Here is a 26,123-nt window from a genome sequence, read left to right as displayed (position 1 = left end):
TGGGGGGGGGGGGGGGGTGGGGTGTTTGCTGGTCCACACAGCAGGGGAGTAAGCCACTTGGGAGGGGAGACTGGGAGCAGAGCGGGGGGGGCCAGTGCTGGAGACGGGTGTCAGACCAGAGGAACGCGAGCGTAACCTACCTGCTGATGACGACGAGGACGACGAGTGTCTCGCCTGCTTTTATGTTCTGCGCGGACGGTGAAACGCTCTGTGGCCACGGCCGCTCTGCCAACACACCGGGCGCAAACGGCCGCGCCCCCCCCGTCGGGACGGAGGTAGCTATAGCAGCGAGTGCGGGCGGGGGGGGGTGGGGGGTTCACGATGAACCTGCCAACGGAGCGTCTCTATTTCTGCAACCTGGATCTTCTCTTTAATGCACACGTCAAGCCTTATTTGATTCAATCACAGACGATAACTTGTACACCGGCGGGGAGAGGGATTCCTTTTTTATGTTTGATTGATGTCGTTGTTTGGGTTCCTGTCCGGCCAAATGCCTGATCATGTGGGCTCCATCCTCTCCTCTCGCCATCGGGGCGCCACCGCCCCCTCCCCTCCCCTCTCCTCTCACCCCCCCCTCCCTGCACGTCATTCAACTTGTTTTACTCATTTTGTCGCGTCGTAGTTCATTTTATTCGTAGATATCCGTGTGTGTTTAACCATGACAAGAAACTGGTGCTAAGATTGGAAAGGGTCTTTAACGAGAGATTTCCCTAAAAATCAATGTCGTTCTCTGCCGTTTAATCGAATCATGCGCATTAAATAATCCTCTTCCCATTTCAGTCCCTCGAGTTGAGGGGCGGCGACTACATCGCACCTCGATTCAGCTTGGTTTTACTCAACGTCAACGACGAGCGAGTTATCTCAGTGCAACGGTTTCATCTGGAGATTGTCATTTAAAAAATCTGTAACTTTTTAGGGCAAAGAAGTGTATGTAGAAAACACTAATCAATCAGGCCCACGTTCAAGACCGAATCTGTACATTACGCTTTTTTTTTTTTTAAGATGTGTTCTTTTTAATGTCACTTGTTTTCTTCCTGCAGTATCTCTGCTGACCAATGGGAGCAGCCCCCCCCCCCCCTGTGTAGTCCAATCACGGGGCACCAGTCATGTTAATCCCAGCGTGTTCCGCGGCTGGTAAACTGGTATCGGGACAGACTCGCTGTACGGACCTCGGTTCTCCTGAGAGAACCCTGGGGATAGTCTAGAGATGTTGCTACGGCCGACCAGGACCAGTGGTTCTGGGTCGATGTTCATGGTGATGGTGAACCCACACTATTCGGATTCATCCTATTTATAAATGTTTCCATTCAGATTATGGGATGGGCTAATTGGCGTTTTTTTCTGTGTAGGTATAGATGCATCATGGGAGATTTTCGGTGAGATTTTTTATGTTCCTTTTTTGCATTTCTTTGTTTCCTTTTTCTTTTACTTGAATCGTACTTCAGGTCAGATGTTGGTTGTGATTTATGGACAAATGATTCTAAAGCAGGTCTTTTAAAAAAAAAAATTTTATTTATTTAATTTTTCTTTTCTTAATTGAGTTTTCCTGGACAGAATTCCGACAACTTTAGAATCACCCACCGAGTAAGTTTGTGAGCAGTTTGCCCCCCACAACACACATTGTTGTCATGGAACACCCCCAATTCACAAGCCCATTAGAGGGTCCCTTGTGGAAAGAATAAGTGTGTTATGCCCCCCCCCCCTCCCCTCGGTCTGCATGTCCAATCACTGGGATGGAGCCCAGATGTTCATGTCAATCATCCATTTGCAAAACAAGAGTCACTCCCAACTGCTTTCAAGGATTCTACCTCAGTTGTTCAGATGGACTTTTTGGTATACTGCAAAAAAGAGGATGAAAGAGTAGGGTGGTGTTAATGTCCTGCAGAGCTGGCCTGTGTGTGCGTGCGTGTATGTGTGTGTGTGCGCATGTGTGTGAGTGTGTGTGTGTGTGTGTGTGTAATGAAGGATGCAAAGCACTAGTCAAAACCTGAAGTTACCAGGACCGTCGCTCCCAGAATCTGTTCAGAAAGCTGTATGTTATTATATATAAATATATAGTAGGGTTATTTTAAAGTATAAAAGTGTAAAAGACATAAAAATTAGAAAAATGTGTGGACTTTAAACGTGTCTTGTTACCTTGTACAAATAAACCCTGAGTTTGTAAATAATTGTATACATATTTCTAAACCTGTTTAATTTTTCTATGCACTTTTTTATTTATAATGTTATTTGCTTAATAAAGATGTAAAGATGTTTGAACAAACATTGAGCAAATCAAATTTTTGTATCATCGTACTTTATTGAATCAAAGTGAAAAAAAAATGCACGCATAAAAAAAGGCATACAAATCTAAAATAAAATGGAAAGATAATTATTCAGCATCATGCATCCTAAACTAGGTATGTATGTTTTCTAAAGAAAACATACATACCTAATGTATGTGTTCAATGTTTAAAAAATAAAAAACTAGTAGAACACATCCTCCTCACACAAACACAACGATTTCAGAACATCGGACATCACTGGCGTCACATTGAGCTAACTCATCATGTGAGCAATATTCTGCAAACATGCTAGCTCGTCAGGCTAATGAGGCTTCGAAGTGGATTGGTGTTTGATCGAATGATGATGAGATATTGCGGAATATGTGGACCAGATTTTGGGTATACAGGTTTTTCAGATTTCTTTCAAGGTTTTGGAAAACCTTGAAAAAAATGTAACTGCAATACAGTATGGGGGAAGTAGACGCGTCTGCAAACACACTTGCATACATTTATATATTTTTGCAATATATACAATAATACAATATTGGTACAACATACAAAATACTTAAAAAATTGTAATTATTTTTTTCTATGTAATCTACTTTCAATGCTATGTTATGAAGTTAAGTCCATGAAGTCCCACTGTCCCCTGGTACATGTTTGCCACTCCCTCTCACTACACCCCTCACTGGTCGGCAACATTTGTGGCCTTTGCATTCACATTCTGAATTGGTTCGACACGCACGCCACAAGCCCTTGAGACTCAAGTCTCTAGGCTGTGTGTGGTGCAGACCCCCTGTTGTGTTGCTTACGAGATGAAGTCGCAAGAACACACACTGGCCTTCAGACGGTGTGTACACTCGGTCTGAGTTTAGCCAGGACCACTATAGCGTCGGTGCGCCCCATCTCCCCTAGCAACCGGGCCAGGTCCCCCACCGTCCACTCAGGGTACTTGGTGGTCACCCCCTCTAACAGGGTCTTCAGGGGGCTCTTGCTGTCCCTCATGGAGTAGGTGTAGTTGATCCAGGTGGACGGGAAGGAGCAGTACGACGCCAGGTGTCGGGTGCACTTCACCCCGTGGCCTTCTGGGTCCAGGAGGATTATGAGCTCCTCCAGGACGTCCAGATCGTCCAGCACCATCCGCAGGGGGGCCGCAGACACCTGTGGAACTTAAGTGGGTGGGGTTCAACAGGCGTACCAAACAGGGACTGTTAGTTTCATTACACGTGGAATGAGATTCAAAGTCGAGCGTCTTGAGGGATGTTCAGAGCGACTGCACACGGACGTACGTTAAAGCCAACATGAAAACGGACAGTACACCTTACATCCACTAAATGTCTCATCCTCTATAGCTGATGACAGCTATATGAGGAAGGGGACACTTTGTCAATTTGGCTTGGTCTGTTTAAACCCCAAATGCGTGTTTTGTAGATATTCCCATACTGCATATTAGGGAAGTAAGAACAATCCCTGAAAAGCTTTTTCATGTTGTCTTTAATAAGTAGCAACACAAAATACATCCGACTTAAAGGGCCCATATTTTGAGACAGTGCACGTTAATAAGTTGGGTCCTGAAAAATGACGAAGACACCTTGGTGGTACAATATGGGCCCTTTGAGTTGGAAACAATCACGACATCGTTTCAAAGTGACACAACAATATCTGCGATATGGTGGCAGTACTGGAGAAAGCAGCGTTCCATGGCTGCGGCGGGACTTGTTCTGTGTGCCTGAAGCTTTGGCACAAGCTTAGCGTAGCTTGAGCGTTGAGCTAAGAGAGGCCATCTTTAGGACTTACTTAGAACCGCTTTCCATTCCTGGCCGTCACGTTGACTCAAAAAAGCCCCATTACCGTTTCCATCTGCAATTAGCCCTAGTCACGTGTGACGTGTAAACAACGCGGAGAAGGGAACATTAGCTCAGGATGAAATATGTTGTACATACGACCGTACAGCCGCTAGTCCGTCTGTCTTCAGCCTCTTATTCTTGTGCTTCACCTGCCTCAGCTCTGGGGTTAGGGTTAGGGTAGCACTCAATGAAAAGACAGACAGGTCAAAGGGCATATGGTCCTATCTTCTGTTCTAAACCCTTTCCTATAACCCTTTCTTCAGTTCTAAACCCTTTACTATAGGGGAGAGTGAGATCATTTGTGCCAGGGGGCAAGTAGTGCCACCCCTGTTTCCTAGAAAACCATAGAAGAAGTTCTTCATGTGACAACATATTTTTGTAAGGGGCATCCATTTCACTCATCCTGCAAAGATGGGAGACACATGGCTTGAGAGGTAAGCACCTTTAAGTTCAAAAAAGTTTGTTTTTCCGTCAAAAGTAACATCTCTATGATTAAGGTTTTTTGATTGCTGTGTTTGAACAATTATAGACAACTTTGAAAACAGTTCACACATGTTTTATTGCTTTAGTAAGCTACAGCATGAGTCCATACAGTTAGCATGATGCTTGCTCAAAACAGCTCTGGGGTCATTTGTGCCAGAGGGCCTGGGTTAAGTTTTTCCAAGTCTTTCCAACAAGTGAAAGAGGAGTAAGAGGGGAATACCATACGCAGGATGACCATAAAAAGATGTGTGACGAATCTGCTCACTTGGGTTATGTGTCTCCAGAAGTCATTCTTCCCCTTACCAAAAGCCACAGAAAGAAAGAACAGAATTGTAAAAAAGAAAGTGAAAAATAGAATCATGACCGACACACAAGAAAAAGATAAAGAAAGAAAAAGAAGGTAAAAAGGCTGAACTGGAAAATAAATAGAATGAAAGAGAGAAGAAAAGAACCAAGAAGAAAACAACGTGCAAAGTGACTCAGAAGAAAACTCCACCAAAAGTGGCCTTTGATGTTGTTAAAACTTTAAATAAAGTTAAACAAGTAATTTGTATTGAATTTGTCTTGCTTTTTTTTTTTTTATATATAATTATCATTTGTGATATTAAAATGATCTGTTTTACTTAAATTATCAATGGCACAATTTACCCCAGTGTATTCTCTCTAATGGCACAACTTACCCCGTACCGGGGCATGTTGTGCCACAACACCACTTTTTTTTTCTAAAGCTGTATTTCTCAAACAGTTTGTTTAAGATCAAAAGTATTTGTTCCCAGGGATGCACAACATCCTAAACACTATGTAGATGTCTTAGTTGGAGGCATTACTGTTATCCCCGTGCTTTAAGGGCACTTTAAGTAAAAAATGGCACTACTTACCCCACTCTCCCCTAACCCTTTCTTCAGTTCTAAACCCTTTACTCTAACCCTTTCTTCAGTTCTAAACCCTTTACTCTAACCCTTTCTTCAGTTCTAAACCCTTTACTCTAACCCTTTCTTCAGTTCTAAACCCTTTCCTCTAACCCTTTCTTCAGTTCTAAACCCTTTCCTATAACCCTTTCTTCAGTTCTAAACCCTTTCCTCTAACCCTTTCTTCAGTTCTAAACCCTTTACTATAACCCTTTCTTCAGTTCTAAACCCTTTCCTATAACCCTTTCTTCCGTTTTAAACCCTTTCCTATAACCCTTTCTTCAGTTTTAAACCCTTTACTCTAACCCTTTCTTCCGTTTTAAACCCTTTCCTATAACCCTTTCTTCAGTTTTAAACCCTTTCCCCTAACCCTTTCTTCAGTTCTAAACCCTTTACTCTAACCCTTTCTTCAGTTTTAAACCCTTTCCTCTAACCCTTTCTTCAGTTCTAAACCCTTTCCTATAACCCTTTCTTCAGTTTTAAACCCTTTCCTATAACCCTTTCTTCAGTTTTAAACCCTTTCCTATAACCCTTTCTTCAGTTCTAAACCCTTTACTCTAACCCTTTCTTCAGTTTTAAACCCTTTCCTATAACCCTTTCTTCAGTTCTAAACCCTTTACTATAACCCTTTCTTCAGTTTTAAACCCTTTCCTATAACCCTTTCTTCAGTTCTAAACCCTTTACTATAACCCTTTCTTCAGTTTTAAACCCTTTCCTATAACCCTTTCTTCAGTTCTAAACCCTTTACTATAACCCTTTTTTCAGTTCTAAACCCTTAACTATGACCCTCTAAGGCTTGTTGTCATCATCCCCTCACCGCACTGTGCTGGTAAAGTTATTCCATTTCAGATCAATATAAAAAGCGTTGGATTTAAAGAAGAGCATTGGAGACTGCAGGGTCCCATACAGAGGCGCCCTTGTGTAAGAAAAAGTATATACATAAACAAAACAGACAGTGCATCTTTAATTGGCCTACCTTGAAAGCTTTTCTTTTTCCTTTTGTAGATGAAGTAGGTTAACGCGCCCACCATGAGGCAAGCCAAGAGGACAATGATAGTCACCCCTGGAATAAATAAAGAAACCACAGCAATAAACCACATGGTTCTGTTGTATCACCAGCTGGGAATGTAGGAATGACTACTTGATGATCCATCCGATTGTCCACCTGAACTCAAACAAAACATCATATTCAAGCATTAGTTTGAACATGGCTATGGACAAGGGATTTCAAACTCCTTTGTATTGTAGTAGGTCTATATTCCTGAAGTACATTTTAATGTACATTCATTTTTCTATGTTTATGCAACAGTGTTTCAACAGTGTTTCACGTTGTGGAATGTGTGACCGAAACACTTGCAGGCCTTCACTTTCATCTAGCAGCAATGTATAATTAAAAGTGTCTCATGCTTAAACCATCCGAGGAAGCCAAGAGAGTAATAAAAACGTAATTACCGTCGAACTCACTCTTGTTGGGTCAACGTTTTTCTCTGAATGGGATTAGAGAGAAAAAAGCTTCTTTAACAACCATCTCTTTAACATTGAAGAACCAAGTACCAACGAATATGTTCTGTACGGAGGATCTGAAGTAAAAGGATATGTTTCACTCTGTTTTTTTGGTGTGACAGCATCCAACATTTACGTTCAGTATCCTCAAAGGAGCTGCTTGCACTTTCAAGGACAGTCCCTTGCACTTTCACTGGCATTGTTCATAACATTTATACAAATTTTTGCTCATGAAATATATTTGTATTATTATACACCTGTTTTATCTAAATCAGGGTTAATTTTAAAAACAGTGGAAGACGATCTCATTCTAGCCCCTTGCTGGTGCTTGCAGGAATCCCCTCGCCACCGATTGGCCAGTGCAGGAGCTGCCCCTGGTATCGGCTTTTGTGTACGGCTTCAGCTAGGGCTGCTCGATTATGAAAAATCATAATCACTATAATATTTAAATCACGATGATTCAAACGATTATTTTTAAGTTTGAGAACATAATGTATTTATTCAGCATGTCTCTCCCCAAAAAAAACCTTTGTAACTGAGAACTTTAGCCTTAAAAATATACACCAATTGGTAAAATAGCACATTTTCAAATATGTATCCAGCTGTCCTAACCTTAACTATACTTTATTCGTTTTTGTGATCGTTTGACACAAAATCGAAATCGCGATCAAAATTCTATTAATTGCCCAGCTCTAGTTTCAGCTGAATACCGGAGCACAAGTCAGGGGGTCGACCCCACTGCCAATTCCCCCTCTCCCTCGCAGGCTCGCAAGATTGTGATTAGATCCTCAAAGGTTCGAGGAACCTTCGAGGATGTGTACTGGCCCAAACGCACCGTCGAAGGTATTATATTATGTCAGTCGCTCAGAGGGCGTCTTCATCAGGACTGCTCTCGTGCAAAAAGCCTAACACAAGCCTCTCGTCAAAAACAGTCGAAGAGGCGCCACTAGGATTAGAAGACGGCGGCTCGGTCTTGCCAGCCGGATTACAGGGTTCATGTTTGCTAACTCTCGTGGGATCCTGATAGATGATAGGGATGAGGGCACCTTGCGGTGGCGCGCCACAGATCAACAGTTGGGGTTGACTCCCAAACACAGAGGGTTTTGACGGGTGGCCCAAGTTTCTCATCCCATTCCCCAGAACAAAAACAAGAGGATGACGACGACTTGCTGTATCACTGGCATTCAGTGGTGTTTCTAACTCCCTAAACAATTGCAATGCCATATTATGCAGAGTTTAGCATAATGTAAAATAGTTCACAGTTCCAGATGAATCCCCTCGCAATGCATGGGGGTTAACCGCGGCTCTACCACTTATGTCACAAAAAAGATTCTCAAAGGATAATTGCAAGTTCCTCTTCAATCCGTGCTGCAGAACTCTGCATACAAACAATACAATAAATGGTGGTGGTGTCACGCCAAATTTGTACCGGGTGCCAAATTTGTACCGGGCACGTCATCAGCTGTCCGTTGCCAGGCAACGGACAGCTGATTACGTAAGGGTTGTTCGTTGCCGGGCAGGTTTCAAAAACATTCGCGCTCATGTTGCCAAAGACGAAATAACATAATACAGTTAACGGATCGCTAGATAACACTTGTTTTTACTTTATATTTGTATTGTATTTAATTGTTTAATCAAATGTAGCTAGTAAACTGAGTGTTTAAAGCGGGTTTCAAAAAACATTCGCGCTCATGTTGCCAAAGACGAAATAACTTAATACAGAAAACGGATCACTAGATAACACATTGTTTTTACTTTATATTTGTATTGTATTTAATTGTTTAATCAAATGTAGCAAGTAAACTGAGTGTTTAAAGCAGGTCAAGGACGAAATAGCACAATACAGATAACGGATCGCTAGATAGAAGGTTCGCGAATGTTCGTGAACCTTTCACGTTTCACTGTTGCCAGGCAACGGACGACGCGATCATCTGTTGCCAGGCAGGTTTGGAATGGATTACGTATGGATGACGTGCCCGGTACAAATTTGGCACCCGGAACAAATTTGGCTTGACAGTGGCCTTGGGGATGCATGGTGAACCTGCTACCTACCAAATGTTACACAGAATCAGCAGATGGCCCTGACGGCAATGCTTACCAGGACCACTTGATTGTATTAAACACCAACTGACGCATTCTGTTATTGTGAAGGAGACTCTTGCTTTGCTATGTGCTATGCAGCCGTTTGAGGTATACGTGGGAGTTGTGTTATGCACACAGATACAACCCACTGGCCTTCCTGTCCCTCCTCCATGTCAGACAAGTGTCAGTACACCATTAGTGGGTTGTTTCCACTGTAGGCCTCTGGGAATTATTGGAGGGCTAGATCAAGATGTGGTCGCCTTTCATTTGGTGGCCAAGTTCCTCTTCCTCTTCAGCTGGGAGGCTAGGCTCCTCTGTTGTCTTTCTGTTGAGCCTTTCTTAGGATTATTCAGTTTTATTTATATTTATATATCTATTTATTTGGCCCAGGCTAAGGTTTCATTTAGACGTAACTTTGAAGTCATGAATACCGATAATTTCCCTTTCTTCACAGCATCTCTCTCTCCTTCATGGCTCTAGTTTTCCAAAATTAAATCCACTAATGGACAGACACTTCTCTAAAGTCTGGCTCTAATTGCTGTGGAGCCCGGTCTGGTTTTGATGTCGATAGAAGTGCACATGAGTCAATGGAAGATGACACAAACAACAGGCGAAAAAAATATAACGTCCGGATATTTCCCTGCTTCTTCCTGCTTGTTATTGCAAAATGGATCCAGTAGTCGTGTGGAGATTATTTGCAGAATGCAATCTGATTGGCCAACGGATCCGGTGCTGCCTGAAAAGTTGGACATTTCTCAACTTTTTGACGAGGGCCACTGAGCCGAATAGACCTCTGAAGAAAGTCCCGCCTCTGAGGCTCCAGTTCCATCGGTCAAATGTCTATTGGAAATAACATGGGGTTTTAGAATGATGCACATAGCAAACTCTATAGGTGGCGAAGAAATTAAAGCTGCTCACGTTTTGAAACACTTTTCCCATCTAGATTTCCACTTGGGTTTTGGATTGTCTGTGCCGTAAGAAGTATGATTATAAATCCTACTTTAACGTTGTTTAATGTTGTTTCCCATAGACATTAACCGATGGAACCCGGAGCCTCGGAGGCGGGACTTATTCTTCAGAGGACTATGGATGGACGGACCCACAATTCATTTTGCGAGCGCCCCATGCAAAGTCAAAGAGATCCGTCGGAGGTAGTGTGAACAAGTAGGGCGGTGTTTAAGCATGGACCTATTAAAGGTTTGATTCGTATGGCGAATTGGCGATAGCCGCAGCTATGTAAGCATCGTGATCTCATAGCAGCCCGACACAGTGTAGCCTGCTAATAAATCCAAGAAATCCCTGTAATTCCGTACACAAGGGACGTACTTGAGCAGATACATAAATGTACGATTGATGCGCAAATTGTTCATGCTATCGTTATGTATTATGTTGGCCAACACTCTTACACTGATCGTTCTGTTCAACAACCAAAGATGAAACAATTCTAATCTAGGATATAACATCTCCCCAGCAACTATAAAAAGGGATGGGTTTATTGCAACACATACACCCTTTCAAAATGTATAACCTTGTATACTCTTTATAAACATCTACCGCGGACATGGCTCCACGAATTCAGCGGCTTCTTTGAAAACAAATGCACATGGCTACATAGAAGTGGATGGGGAAGGGTCGTCAACGAGTTTTTACGACAGTGTTGTGAAATATCTCCTCCGAAGCTGTAGGGGGAGCTCAATGCGAGTGCAAACCAAGAAAACAGCGAAGAAGTGGCCTAAGTTGCATAGTTCCCCTTTAAAGGGTAATTCCAGTGTAAAATGGATTTGGGATATGTTTAGTAAGATAACGAGTTGAAACGTTCGTTTTGGAGCACAAAAACCGCATAGACGCTTTCTTTAGTTGGCTGTTTTTAGCCGATTCTATCAAAACACTATAAACTTGGAACGATGGGGGCACTGGTTATGGTAAAAACTAAAACTTAAAAGGCTAAAAGTAGCCTGACACTTCTTTGGTAGTATAATAAGGGTCTTAACATATAAAACGAGGCATTGAGAACTTTGTTAGTGTACAGATTGTTTATTAAAAAGGACATTTTAAACACACAATACCATCGGTAGATAGTCCGGGGACGCCATTTTGTTTTTAAGACTCGATAGGTAGATTGACGAACACAGAGATTGTGACATCCGTCAGCAACACGCAAGCTCTGTGTTCGTCAATCTACTTACCGTCTGGAGGAGTAGGCTACTGCGAGACGAGTACGGCTCAATACGGCTTAGTCCGGATCACGCCCACTTTTGGCGGTGGAAACGCGACCCGTGCCGTACCTTTGCAGACTGAACCGACCCGCACCCTCCGGTGGAAATGACTACCTGTAACTGGGTAAAGCTGGGGAATTCAGGTGCCATGGCATGAAAATCTCACTTTATGAGGTTTTCTAACATAAATATGAGTTCCCCTAGCCTGCCTATGGTCCCCCAGTGGCTAAAACTTGCGTTCAGTGTAAAACGAGCACTAGGTGTTCTGCTCACCTTTGAAAAAAAGAGCTCCTCCCCTTACTGTGCCTGGCCCGCCCAGAGACTTGGCCCGCCAATGAGACACTACCGTGCGAGCGCCACATGTGTGTGTGTGTGTGTGTGAATACACACACTGTAACGCAAGAGTTTCTTGTCGGTTCTTTGACGTCTCTTGTATTTCAACAACGAGACTGTAGTGGGGGTTATCTCAGCCATGGTTGAGAAGGAATTGGGGGAAAGGAACTTTGGCTTTGACTCCCTGAAGTACATGAACTGCGACATGCCGCCGGTTGCCGCGAGGCACCACCGCCGCGAAGCACCACCGCCCGGCAGCGGGCAGCCGGCAGCCGGCAGCGTGCGGTTCAGTCTACTTCAGATTGATGTGAAAGTGGAAGAACCAGAGAGGTCGCAGAACCCGACGAAGACGTTTGTGATTCATAATATCGTCTGGAGGCGCACACAGCTTTGGCCGTGATAATATGTATTATATGATATAGATAGCGATGTTTTATATGATATTATTTAGAAATAGAGCTCCAGGACTGTAACGCAAGTGTTGTACACTTCCTTGTTATTTGGATAACCGTTCTGCTTTTGGTGTTATGGCGCATAACACGTCGTACTCTCGGCTCTGGTATTTCTACAACGAGACTCCTAGTGGGGGTTATCTCAGCCATGGTTGAGAATTGAATTGGGGAAAGGAACTTTGGCTTTGACTCCCTCAAGAACATGAACCACGACATGGAGAATGGGATTGTTGGCGGCGAATGTCTCCCGCTTGAGCCCCGCATCCCGCTGCCAAGGGACCACCGCCTTGGCGCTGCAGGAGGCGGAGGTGCCTAAGCGCTGCCCACAACAAACCCTTTCTCCTGTCGCGGTTCAGTCTACTTCACATTGATGTTGACGTGGAAGAACCAGGAACGTCAGAGAACCCAACGCGGTCGTTTGAGATTCATAATATCGGCTCACACAGCTTTTGGCCGTGATAATCTATATTATATGATATAGATATCTATGTATGCTATATGATATTATTTAGATATAGAGCTCCAGGACTCCCGTGTGTTCTAGAATATTTACAGAACACGGCTAAAGGCAGTGTGCGCCTCGCCATTGCGATACATCCACTGTAAACAGAGCGCATGGTACCTAACCGCAAGCTGCTCAGGGCCACACCCCCACCCTCCTCGTTGACCCGCCTCGCTCCTCCTCATTTGCATTATAGCTACAGACACCAAAACAGAGCATTTGGGGGAAGCTCAATGTGCGACTGGCTCGGAGTGGCTTTAACTCTGCACCACGGCTGAATTTCGGGAAAGTATTTGAATACTGTGTTAGTGGCCCACTAATACCTATATTAAAGCATCCATAAAATAGCATGACATGGCACCTTTAAGAGTTGTTGTTTTCAATATTCGTAAGTTTTTTTAAAACGTTTCTTTCGCTTTATTTGAGGCCCACAACAAACACTGTCTCGCATTTGCCTGGTTGCGTAATCCCCACTCTGACTTTCTGTTAATGACTCTGGCACAGAAAAATGGCTCCCTTTGTGTGGCAGCCGGGAGCACATTTTTATGGTCCCAAGTCACTGCAACGAAATGACAACGCTGCCACGCAGACGCTTCGATGCAGTCGTGACCGTTTATGGTTCTGCATCGGGACTAATCGGCGTCGCCTCGAAGGAAGGTTACGATTTTTTGGAGGCGCACGTCCGGCTCTTGCGGTGAACGCAAGGAGGGTCCGCAAGGAGGGTCCACAAGGTCGTAAGGCGTGCGTAACCCCTAACCCCTTGCGTTGCTTGAACGTGGAACCATAAAGCGCCCTTAACTTTGTAATAAACACACACAAATCACAAATAAAGCATTTAAAATAAAATACAAAGTATAGCCTTGTAAAGAAATAGGCCTACAACTGAAATTAAATAGGAGTTGAAAAGTGGATTCTCCGTCTTTCATTACTTCGTTACTGATTTAGAATAACCTAATTAATAAAAATGATTTTTAACGGTAACCAATAACCTTAGAAATATTAAACCAAAAGACACCCAGCCGGATCATTCACCTGTTGTAAATCCTCCTTCTATTTGACTAACTAAATGGACCAAACAAAGATTGTAGGACAGATTATTCTACATGACTTTCCACATTCTTTCTTTGGTCAGTTATTCAACATGTCTGGAGGCGAGCTGATGGATAAGTGAATGAGATTCTTAAAACATGTAGGAGTCTGTAGACCCTTTTGGAGACAAAGCCTAATAAAAAGGCTAATTAAAAGGCTCACGGTGCAAAGTTAACTTCTTGTTCTGCGTCAACACAACTCACCCAAAGCCGCAGCACGTATCGACGGTTGCGTTACATTGGCGCACAGTTGGTACCCCAGTCGGACAAGCCGAACACATTTGACATTTCCCACTTTTTCCGTCGTTCCAGTAATTGTCCGCACACTTCTGAGTGTGGCTGTCTCGTCGCCCGCCGTTGTCCGCGTATCCACAGTTCGGGACGAACTCGTACCCTGCAACAGGAGACCAATAAGTGGTGAAGTTGGGAATATGAAATGAATAGTCCTAAAAGCCTTCACGTCATTGTTACCTGGTTTTATCCATGTCATGTCACACGATACACATTGTTTCGTGTGAAGGTTATAAAACGTCTGCAGATCGGTGCACACATCAGAGTAGGACATGGTGATGCTGTCAACTGAGAGGTTTGAGCTCAACTCCGGTCCATCTGCTTTCCGTCATCTAGTAGGACCACCCCTTTAAGTCTGATATTATCATGTAGGCCTACAATATATGTATATTCTCTTTATGTTTATATCGTCTTCTTCTTCCTCCTCTTCTTCTTATTTATCTTATTATAGGCCTAATCTACATCTACAGCATTTTATGTACATTATACATTTTAGACACATTCTCACACACCGACTGGAGTTAATAATGCAAGGCGACAGCCAGCTCGTCGGGGCAGTAGTGTGCGTTGACCCTAAATTTCAGTTGGGCAGAATTTTTTAATAAGTAGGCCTATATAGGCTACGCCGCTCGCCATATCTGCATAGATACGACGAAAGATACTGGCGGTTTCATTTGAGTTATACCAACAAGTTCTTGAATATGACCATGGGGTAGACTACTTTACGACCAGGCGTCTTTTAGCGCGGATTGCAATCCGTATTGCAGCATGCAGGGTTATAGGCCTACGATAAACATACGGAGGAACGCGGTCGCATGAGCTCCCCTGCCCTAACATTGCATGACACGTTAAACTCAACTAATCGCCACCAAGATCCAACATTTGATGTCAACAGACCAAAAATAGCCTGAAAGCCTATACATAAACGTAGGCCTATATAGTTAATGTGACAATCACATTATTAAAAGTAGACATGGAGCAATGATTTACTGAGGACTTTTTTTTGGTAGAATTATTTTTGTCAGGATGACGTGTCATGCTCAGAGACACCTCGACACTCAGCTAGGGGGAGCCGGGGATCGAACTAGCAGCCTTTCAGTTACAAGTGAACCCGATCTACCTCTAGCCAACATTCTCATGATGTTGCCTTTCGAAAACTAGAATTTCAGAACTATTTTGATATCTTTTATGCATGAAGCTCAAGAGAATCCAAAAAACAAAATGAAATTTGAACAAGCAAGCGGTCAAAAAGTTTATTTGTAAAAAAAAATGTTTTGAGGAAATTACACTTGGAAACAATTGACAGGCTATTACGCATCATCTCATCAATGAGAAGAGTAGGGCGTGCCACGTCGTCGTTCTGCTCTGTCGGCTAAAATAATTGGAAGTTATTATGCGGGTTATGAAGTTGGCTCGTTGACCATTATGTGCCATTGAATGGACTGCTTCATATGGAATCCGGAAACACTATGAGATTAAAACAATAATGTATATGTGGTTAAAAGGTTTAGGGAAAAGGGGGGCGTAAACTGCTCACAGGGAGCTCGCGATCCACACGCACAGACCCACAAGTGTCCGAGACAGCTCAACTTTTTCTCTCGGATGCCGCAGACCACCGCTGAGTCACGTGTGTGTGTGTTTGTGTGTGTGTGTGTGTGTGTGTGTGTGTGTGTGTGTGTGTGTGTGTGTGTGTGTGTGTGTGTGTGTGTGTGTGTGTGTGCGCGCGCGCGTGTGTGTGCGTGCGTGCGTGCGTGCGTGTGTGTGTGTGTGTGTGTGTGTGTGTGTGTGTGTGTGTGTGTGTGTGTGTGTGTGTGTGTGTGTGTGTGTGTGTGTGAAGTCAACTTGTCCACACATTATATTACAGTAGCATCCAGATGTTGATTTAACAAATGAACCAATAAAACAAACGTGTTTTATATTTATATTATATTATTATGTCCACATCCTGTTTAGGCAACTTATCATATCAGCTGCCTAACCACAAAGAGAGCTGTTGAACTGATAGTCCTAATACCTTGCTGCTGGACCCAATAAGTGCAGTTCATGTTTGATAGTTATCCAAATCATTTATGGGAAATAAACATAAGCTTTCTAATGTCAATCATCCAAAATATATCACACCAAAAAATTATCCAAATTAGGCTTTCCAAACATAGCCTCCAACTTTGTATAGCACAACAAATTTATCGATTAAATCCGGGTGCTAAACATTAGTATACATTTCTTTAATTGTATTTTACATTTCTACCTTTTCTGTTTTTAAACCCGTCATATGATTTTCCTTTTTGAAAGCAATTACATTTCCCCACTCTTTAAAGAACTTGAATCCTGCTTCATAAATCAACTCAGCAACCGGTCTTACTGGTGGATGAAGTTCAACACCGCATTTGTTCGTTGGTTTGGCGATTCAACGGTTTTGCTCCCCGGTTCCAGAAATGTAGAACCCGGTTTAACCAGTGCAAAGAGTAGATACCGGTTTCAATAGTTAAAGCGTAATTCCAGCGGAAATTTAACCCAGGGTCTTTGTTTTGGCATGAAAACCCATCAAATAAGCCCTCCAGATACCTTTTTCAATGAAAATCGAATATTAGAGTTTGCCCGGCGCAATGTTTGGCATTCACGTTATTGACTTGGGGCATAGAGTTTTGCTTCCAAATCGGCATTTTTGAACCACTAAAATTGTTAAAGATAGCACCAAACCTCTGCAGTAGCATGACTAGGGTCCCTACACATAAAACAAAGCACCAACAACTTAGTTTGCAAACCAAGAGTTTATTTAAAAAGACAGTTTAACAAACATTACCGGTAGGTCTGTGTTTACAGGAAGTCCACGCAAGTTGATTACCGAATACCCCAGAGTTCAGTTCAAGGAGGAAAGTTTTTGACACAAAAATGAAAGGACTTGCATATGTAAGTTACAGTTACAAAATTTTTGTTTGCTACAATAAAGCATGGCACATTGTTGACAGAAGACACATTGCACATGTGATTGACGCATAGAGTGACCGAATGCACAGTTACAAAATATTTGTTCGCTACAATGTGAAGGACAGCTGAAGCACTGGAGTAGACGACCCATCTACAGCTTGAATTCAAGACAGAGAGATGTTTTGTGTTTTGCCCGGCTGCGGGAAAAAAATGGAAAGTTACACTCCAAAAACTTTCCATAGACTGCCATCGCGGTACAATGACCGATCTCTGGTAGACCAGTGGCTTATTGTTTTGAATATGGACAGGAGACGTGCTGATGCAGTAGGATCACCGTTTCTGCAATGCTCATTTCGATAAGGACGACTTTATCATCCATAAAGGAGCTGCTGACCCAAAGAACCCAAAGAAGGTGTCATTGAAGAAGAATGCTATTCCACGAGTGCAGCATGCGGCTATGGATAGACTTGAGGTAAAGTTCTCTAATACTCAACTTTCAATGAAAAAGGTATCTGGAGGGCTTATTTGATTGGTTTTCATGCTAAAACAAAGACCCTGGGATCAATTTCCGCCGGAATAACACTTTAACGGTTCTGCGTGGCCAGTCCCACCCCGGGTCCCTGCGCCAGTCCCCGCGCGTGACTTCCTGCGCGAGTCCCCGCGCGACTTCCTGTCTTCAGACGTGTGAGGTGTACAGGTAGGTGCGCCGGATGGTCCAGTCGGGGGGGAAGTCTTGGGGGGCATGGCGCTCCACGTGCTTCTGCATGGCCGCCAGACTGCTGCAGTAGTCGCTGCACGCGGTGCACTGGTAGGGCCCCGCGCCCCCGTGCGTGCGCAGGTGTTTGATCATAGCCGAGTAGTCCCGGGAGCGCTGGCCGCACAGGCGGCACTCGAACGGTTTCTCACCTGCCGAGGACACACGGGTTAGGAGCTTTCCACGCACACACACACACACACAAGCACACGCACATGCACACACATACCCACTTACTGTCAGACAGGGGGAAAAGCTGTACACAGATTAATAACCACTCTGTGTGTGTTTACAGTCAATGTACTGTACTGTACACACACAAACACACACACACACAGACACACACACACACACATACACATACACACACATACAAAACGCACACGATTACTCGACAGGGGAATATCTTGTGGCGACCGTGGGCGTGGTCGCCGTGTTCTGCGATGAGGCCTTAAGGGCTGATTATGGTTTTGACGGTCACGCAACACAATGACACGCAGACGTTTCAACGCAGCTGTGAACCTTTATGGCTCTGCGTCGGGTTTTAGTAAGCGGACCAATTGACGGAAGGTTACCATTTTTGGGAGGCGCACATCAGGCCCTTGCGGTGCACGCAAGGAGGGTCTGCAAGGACGTAAGGAGTCCATAACCCCCTTGCGTTGCGTGAAAGCGGAACCATAATCAGCCCTTTACCTGTGTGAACCCTGTGGTGAGTATCCAGCTGGTGCTTCAGACTGAACCTCTTGGGACACCGTAGACACTGGAATGGCTTGGCTCCGGGCTGGGGAGGACTCAGACCTCCTCCTTCACCACCGGTCCTATAGCGATGGTAGGCTTCACCTGGGAAGAACGACATGGAGGTGAGGCTGGGTGTGGCCTCCTCACCTGTCTCCCGCCCTCTCGTACATCAATCGACCAATCAGAGGACACCTCGTTGGGGGTTCATTTCCAGCTTTGATTGTCGGTTTGTTGGTTGTGTTGCTATTGGTCTTGGAACAAAAGAGAAAAAAGTAGCCCAATAGTTAAATTTGCCAAGACATTAAATATAGAGAAAAAAAATGGCTTTATATCTAAATAAAATATATTAATAAGGGTAATTAATCTAAATAAGAGAAATTCATAAAAGTATATTGAAATGAAATAGATTAAAAAGTAATCATTCTAAATAAGACACATTAATAAAGTGCTGTCTATCGTGCGATAAGATGAATGAAATATATGGGCATTAAGTTCAGCAAGCATGGCAATGTAATGACCTCACCACTCAGCCCTTCTGACCTTCTAAGGTGAGATCATTGAAAACACAAACATTTTTCTTTCTAAGATGATTTGAAGTCTGTGTTTCCGAAACACTTCACATTTTGCCGAGGTATGTTGCTGTCAAGGCTTGAGTTGTTTTTGTTAGCAAAACGTTTTGTGGTTAACATTGTAAACATTGAGAGTGCACAGATGTTTGCTTGTTGAAGAGCCGTAAAAACACAAGCCAGTTATTCAGCAAGCCTTTCAGTTTGACTTGCTGTATAACAAAGGCATGACTAACATCATTAACTTTAGTCATGAGTTACTTTATAACTTGACTTGTGATTTAATGACCTGCCGGGCTCATAAGAATGCTATTCCACGAGTGCAGCAAGTGGCTATGGATAGACCTGAGGTAAGGTTCTCTAATACTCAACTTTCAATGAAAAAAGTATCTGGAGGGCTTATTTGATTGGTTTTCATGCTAAAACAAAGACCCTGGGTTCAATTTCCGCCGGAATTACACTTTAACGGTTCTGCGTGGCCATAAAAACACAAGCCAGTTATTCAGCAAGCCTTTCAGTTTGACTTGCTGTATAACAAAGGCATGACTAACTTCATTAACTTTAGTCATGAGTTACTTTATAACTTGGCTTAATGACCTGCCGGGCTCATAACCGGCTTTGGAATAACCATGTCTGTGTAGACGAGACAAGGTCATTTGAGGAATCACATTTAAGATGACATTAAAGGAGACATATTATGGTGTTTTCCCAACAAGTAAACATTGTATATGAGTTCAAGAAAACATGTTTTTGAAGCTGTTTGCATGAAACAACTTTTAGGAAAAAGATCTCGCCTACCGCTATTCCCCTGTATTTCAGTCATCTCAGAATGTGCTATTTCTGGTGTCTGTAGCTTTAATGCAAATGAGCTGCTGCCCATTGCATACAAATGAGCTGCCAGAGTAAACCACAGCATGGAGGAGAAGTGATTGTTGCCGCATGCGGACTCCCGGAGCTCTTTATCTATATAATATAATATAATATAATATAATATAATATAATGTAATGTAATGTAATATAATATAATAATAATAATAATAATAATAATAATGATAATAATAATATAATATAAAGGTACCTAGATTATATAATATCTGATATCATGGCCAAAAGCTATCATCGCTCGGATGATATTATGAATCATAAAGACTCCGTCTGATGTTTCTGGTACTTTCACAACAAGTAAAGACTCGAAGTGGGGGTTATCTCGGCAATGGTTCAGAAGAAGTGGGGGACAGAAACTTTGGCTTTGACTCTCTGAAGTTCAGATTGAACAGCGACATGGAGGAGAAAGGGATTGTACCCCCGGAGGCCGGCGGTCCGGCAGCTGCAGTCGGAGCCCCCCCCCCAGCTCGTCTGTATGGAATCTCCCTGCTTCTGAAATGCGCAAACATCTCCGCCAAGCGCTCGTGCGCTGGTCTACATAATCCTATAGATGCTCTGATTGGAGGGGGGTGGGGAAGGGGTTGGTAACATTCAAATGTGACTGCTTCCTAGGTAGTAGTAGGCGCCGAAACTGACTCGCTTGTTTGGTAACTGTAGGCGGGGTACTTTCAGAAATGCATATCTCACTCAAAAAATCATATACTGATTTATTTCAAAGTTTGTATGCATTTGGGAGCACCGGATACCCAAAACAACACCCCAAATCCCAGGAAAAGGGATGTTTTCGTATTATGTCCCCTTTAAAGGATGTACTTCCTGTGCACGACTTGACATCTGCAAGGAAACGGTGTCATCCTAAAAAGGTGTGAAGCTGAGGGTGAGATCACAATCATTTAACAGAAAAGTCTCCTGGCCAAGACCTAGAACGAACTAGACTAACCAGACTAGTTTCCAGTTGGTATTCAGGTTTAAACAGTTTCATTCAACAGGAATGAAAAGAGTTAAGGGGTGTCTTCACTTTAACCCAACATTTTTTAATACGATAAAATTCAATGCACAATTAATGCTAAAGCTATTGTAGACAATAATAATTATAATAATTACAACAATAATAATACTAATACTTTATCCTAAGTATTATTATTATATAATATGCTGAAGCCAAACCATAAAACTATAACTAATGTCACTGCACTGCTTGCCTTCCTCAATAATAAAATATGAGACATATTTGTATTTATTTATTTAACACAGCCTTCTAAAGATTATCATAATTTCACAGAGGTGTCAAAGTAGCATATCTTCACTAACATAACATAATAATAACAAAGAACAGACGCGTAATTAGTGTTATGGTTGACAACATGTGGTTCAACCACCATGACGCCTTTTAAATGATTTCTAGATATCATTGAATCACTAAGACTCATTTTGAATTGTACCCAAACACACACACACACACACACACACACACACACACACACACACACACACACACACACACACACACACACACACACACACACACACACACACACACACACACACACACACACACACACACACACACACACACACACACACACACACACACACACATACATCCATTAATACACGGTTCAGGTTTTTACCGCTACTATTAACCTAACATTAGTATGGTACATTCGTCCTCTGACTTTGTCGTGCCTAACCACGGCGCATTGAAGCACGTACTGTACTATGGCTGTATGAATAGTAACCACAATGCTGTTCAGCCTGCACTCTGCTTCTCTAACCACAGCCCTCATTAGCTGCTTCCTCTGCGTTGCCGAGCTAGAAACAGAGCATATAAGGTGCACCCAGAAATCATACTACTTTGTTAAATTACTTTAAATTGTATGTAATTGTATCTTATTAGTGGGTTGCTGTGTGCTGTCATGCAGAATGCCACGAGAAACCCACAAGTCTTGGAGACCTAACCAATCATTTTTTTTAGATTTAAAATTTAAATTGACACGCATAGACACAGCTTTTTGACTTTTTCATCACACTCCCTCACAGCTTATCACTCTGAGGATGGTGTCGGACCAGAGCATCCAGGGTGGTGTTGATGATGTTCAGGGTGGTGCTGCTGTTCCAGGATGTGCGGGTGGTGCTTTTACCTGAGGACGCGGTACACCTCTCCGTCAGCAGGGATGCATGATGGGGGTTCACAAAGACGTGCTGAGCGCCGGGAATTCTCTTTAAGTACCTGCGGGAAAACAACAGCGTTTTTACTCTCGATATTTGGTTTTTGGTTGCTTTGAGCGGCAAAAACAACTAGTTAGAGCGCAGGCCTCCACCGTTCATCTCTTATCATTCTCTACTTCCTCTGTGTCCTTCGCCACAGAGTATTTATAGGTCTTTCTGTGCGCGGCTCAGGCAGATCACACACACGGGCAGGATGTCTCTCGAGGCAGTAGAACCCAGCCTCGTTTTGACTGAGAAAAGCGTAGGCCTACGGCTCTGTCGATGTGCGACATTGTGGGTCGTGTTTTTTGTTCGTGTTCATAGTGATCTGACGTAGCACTTGTAGCGCATTAGTAGTGAAACGCCGCCGTGGGTGTGTTTTTACTTGTGATGTGTTCAATGGAAGGGAGAAGACGAGGGGGCTTCCCTTTAAATGTTACTACGGACCGTATTGGGGAGAATATGAGAAATGGGTTTCAATGTTAAGATTATAATAGTAAATTTTATCTGAGGTCTTAATTCATGATATTGATCTAATCTGATCGATCGTCATCTCGGGTTCAGAGGTGAAAGAGAACGGGGGCATACGTGAGATTGAACCTTATTGGTTAACGAAAGACATTCAAACTTTCCAATGACGTCAGTGACGAAATATAGATCAATACAAAAAAGTTTTTTTTGTGGTAAAATGTACAATGAAAGTATTGATTAGGGTAGAGGTTAAGTAGAGTAGTAGAGTAGAGGTCTTCAGTAGAGGTGTTGGCTAGTCACATCTTCCCCTCGACACTGAATCATCTGAACTGGAAAGGGCCATCAGATCAATCGACACAAGCTTATTATTCAACCCTACCATCATCACATCATCACATGTATTCACCTGGACTCACTGCCGTCGCTCGCAGCACCCATTCTCTTCAGGTCTCGTCGGACCAGGTCCTCCAGATCAGGGGGGCGTTGTGACTGAACATTGGCGAAGTCAGGGGCCCTTTGGGCCAGGAGCCCGGACTGAGGCCCCTGGGAGAAGGGGTGTTGGCGCTCGGCCACCAGGTCGGAGTAGCGCTGAGCCATCAGCCTCAGGGTCACATGGTGCCAGTGGTTGGCGGAGGCCCAAGCAGGATGGCTGGTGACGGAGGCCCGCGGAGAACAGGGCGAAGAGGCCCTGATAACGCTGTCCCTGGCGTAGGGGCCCGCCGGCGGGGACGACGGGAGCGCCCGCTTCCTGGACAGAACCACGCTTGTTTGGCCTTGAGGTGTATCGGAGGGAGGCGGCGGAGAAGACGTGGGAGGGCAGCTGCTCTCCTCCTCTTCCTCCCTCCCCGTCTCCCCCTCAGCAGAGGAGTCCCCCCGTCCCGTCTCCCCTCGGCACGGCGGTCCCTCCCGCCGTCGGCCGGGCCCCGCCCTCGACTCCTCCAGCTCCTCCAGCGCCCGTCTGACCTCCGCCGCCCTGTAGTCCAGGCTCCCTAGGAGACCGCGGCACTGCTCCTCCAGGGGCCTCATTCCCAGGAGCCCCGCGGCGGTGCGCAAGGGCCCCAGGTCCGCCGGGGGCACGGCCAGGGCCTGGCCGTAGCTGTAGTCCAGCACCTGCTGGAAGGTGCGGGGGGAGCAGAAGTCCAGCGTGCAGCGGAGAGGGCGGTCCGCCGGGCCCCCCTGCAGGAGCCGGGGGGCCAGCGTGGGGCTGGTGCAGGCCAGCACCAGGCAGTGGGCCCCGAAGGTCTGGCCCTCCAGGGAGAAGACGACGTCACACAGGGAGCCGGAGTGGCGGAGGGCGTCGGCCCGGACCAGGAGAGGGGAGGGGTTGGGGGGCTCCAGGCGGATCATCTCTTTTGGGGGGAGGCTGCGCTGTAGGGGGGGGGGGGGGAGACGACGTCCTGGTGGAGGGTACAGACGAGAGGGGAGCTGGGGTCTTAATGTGACACTGGCAACCGTGGGAAGAACGCACTCTGGTAATTCAGGTGAATGTCACGGCATGATGAGGATCGCAACATCTTCCATGATGCGTTCGTTTTTTTTCGTTTTTTGGTTTGCTTCTATTTTATCAGGAAGTCTCACCGAGATCAAATCTCTGTTGCAAGACAGACACACATCAAGATTATTAGCTATCACTGTATTTGAAAGTCCCTTACATTTATGAGTAATGGAAGATTCTGAATTCCCCTGTCTCCTTCCTGAGATCAGGTACATAATGCGTAACATGAGTTGTTATGTGGGTGCCATTTTAATTGGGTTAATTGGATTGCATTTACATAGCAGCTTTTCAGACCTAGGCACATCAATTCATGCCTCACATTCAACGATTAATACGATGCGGGTTATGAATGGGAGCAAGGTGTCTTGCTCTCGGATACTAATACGACTCAAACGCTTGGCTAGGTCGGAGCTGGTGATTGCACCAGCAACCTTCCTGTGGTGAGGCTGAAATAGGCTGAAATAGTTCAGAGATGTGGGTGTGCAATCGGTCTTGTGTAATAATTCTGATGACAGTTTGTTAGATAGTATGCAAAGATTTAAGAGATTAGGCAGCAGCATATTAGGTCCAAAGTGTTATTATTTTCCTGTCAAGCCTTTTTTCTGGATAGGAAACACATTTTAGTATTTGTTTGGTAAGACTCCAATTTTTTGGAAATTGATCTTAATGCCTTAATTAAACAAATGAGGAAAACCTATAAGGACACCAATTTTCTTTGTGAATGAATGATGCATTGTAAATAAATAGATGTTCTCCATTGAAATACAGGATGCATAAGCATAGACACCCATATGTTAAATTACAATAGAGGCAGGCAGATTTTTATTTTTAAACGCAATTTATTTCATGGATCCAGGATACTATGGCCTTTCAGCTAGGCCTTTGGAATTAAAATAGCCACATAACTGGCCTTTAAAAATAAATCTGGCTGCCTCTATAGGAATTTAACATACTTATGCACCCTGTATTTTAATTTTTAGTCAACTTTAGCATGGGTGCCTAAACTTATGCCTACCACTGTATTTGCAGGGTGGAACAATTTTGATCCAATAACCATTGAAAGGATAATTGTTGATAAACACTGTGTGAACTAGTGTGTGTCTTTTCAGAGTTTAATGCAAATTTAGGATTTCTGGATGCCATTAAAGGCAGACTATCCATGTAAATATGAATATTACAATATTAGGATTGTAATTTAATGAGACCTGAGTTAATTTAACTCAATCAGTGATCACACTTTGCGTTCTAACAGTAAGAGATTAATTAAACCAGTTATAAGCATCATAACCCAGGGCAAGTTACTTATTCAACACAACACTCTGATCAACGGAGGCAAAGCTTTGGACAAGTCAGTAAAGGGTCCAGGTAACTTATTAACGTTTATATTTAGGGCATCAGCAGACACTTTTATCCAGAGTGACTTACAATAAATATATTTATCAGAAGGAGAAACAACTATATATCGCTGTCGGTACAGTAAGGATGTTCATAGAACCAAGTGCCAAGCTCTAACAATTGTTAGCTTAACCCATTCCCCGTATACACACAAAGATATGTAGGATAAGATGCTACACGATTTAAAGTACTATTTTGAGAGTGCAAGGACGTACAAACTCATAGTATAGGTCTTGAGCGAGACCACTGAGGAGAATACTGTTCTCCTCCTGAAAGCTAGGGAGCTTTGAGTCTCCCAAGGATTCAAGAACATTTGATAAACAGGTTGGTTTCTATACCGGCAGATAATCACTTGAGATCATTGGTATCGCTGCTCTTATGCAGATGGAAAGCTAGCTGTGCCGTTTCTCCATAATGGCGGACTCTCAGCAGTGGTGGATGTCAGTGTGAACAAGTGATAAAGTGTGGGGGATTTTTTAGCCATTACCAAATTGTACTCGCGTATTAACACGGAAACCACATATTGAGTATAAGGTGAATATTTGACCCTTTTGGATTGTACCTCAACATGCTTTCGCTTGTTGTTTCCTCTTATTATCAGGATGACAAGACACAAATTGCATATATAAATTTCATTTTTTACATCTTATTTTTCTTCATCGCCTGTGTGTGAATAGCACACCATCTGTGTTTCAGTTCTGTGGAAAAATGTTC

The 26,123-nt window shown here is 43.7% G+C and overlaps 2 protein-coding genes across 2 annotated transcripts; both read right to left on the bottom strand.

Annotated features, from left to right (window-relative positions):
- Positions 1–2,519: 2,519 nt before the first annotated feature.
- Positions 2,520–14,306, bottom strand: igflr1 (IGF-like family receptor 1). The gene is made up of 5 exons (XM_056602825.1): positions 14,150–14,306; positions 13,883–14,072; positions 6,479–6,606; positions 4,062–4,136; positions 2,520–3,433 (listed from the first exon to the last, which is right to left on the bottom strand). The coding sequence occupies exons 1-5, from the start codon at positions 14,241–14,243 to the stop codon at positions 3,108–3,110; spliced, it is 813 nt and encodes a 270-aa protein (XP_056458800.1). The 5' UTR covers positions 14,244–14,306; the 3' UTR covers positions 2,520–3,107.
- Positions 14,307–15,821: 1,515 nt separating this feature from the next.
- Positions 15,822–23,866, bottom strand: zbtb32 (zinc finger and BTB domain containing 32). Its single transcript, XM_056602824.1, has 4 exons — positions 22,926–23,866; positions 21,982–22,070; positions 18,345–18,491; positions 15,822–17,803 (listed from the first exon to the last, which is right to left on the bottom strand). Exons 1-4 carry the CDS (start codon positions 23,864–23,866, stop codon positions 17,574–17,576), a joined length of 1,407 nt encoding a protein of 468 aa, XP_056458799.1. The 3' UTR covers positions 15,822–17,573.
- Positions 23,867–26,123: the final 2,257 nt, after the last annotated feature.

Source organism: Gadus chalcogrammus, chromosome 11 (genome assembly GCF_026213295.1).
Source record: "Gadus chalcogrammus isolate NIFS_2021 chromosome 11, NIFS_Gcha_1.0, whole genome shotgun sequence".
Taxonomy (NCBI): domain Eukaryota; kingdom Metazoa; phylum Chordata; class Actinopteri; order Gadiformes; family Gadidae; genus Gadus; species Gadus chalcogrammus.
The sequence above is the reverse complement of the archived record's forward strand: the minus strand, read 5'-3'. Positions and strand labels throughout refer to the sequence as shown.

Bases quoted from the DNA above. Each gene is read 5' to 3' on its own strand.
- igflr1 (XM_056602825.1), bottom strand. From the start codon at position 14,243: ATGTCCTACTCTGATGTGTGCACCGATCTGCAGACGTTTTATAACCTT. The intron at 6,607-13,882 runs GTGAGTTGTGTT...GTGATACAACAG, and splicing joins GATACGTGCTGCGGCTTTGG to AACCATGTGGTTTATTGCTG. The intron at 4,137-6,478 runs GTAGGCCAATTA...ACACGTGACTAG, and splicing joins GAAAAAGAAAAGCTTTCAAG to GGCTAATTGCAGATGGAAAC.
- zbtb32 (XM_056602824.1), bottom strand. From the start codon at position 23,866: ATGATCCGCCTGGAGCCCCCCAACCCCTCCCCTCTCCTGGTCCGGGCC. The intron at 22,071-22,925 runs GTGAATACATGT...GTTTTCCCGCAG, and splicing joins AGCGACGGCAGTGAGTCCAG to GTACTTAAAGAGAATTCCCG. The intron at 18,492-21,981 runs GTAAAAGCACCA...CGTTCTTCCCAG, and splicing joins GAGGTGTACCGCGTCCTCAG to GTGAAGCCTACCATCGCTAT.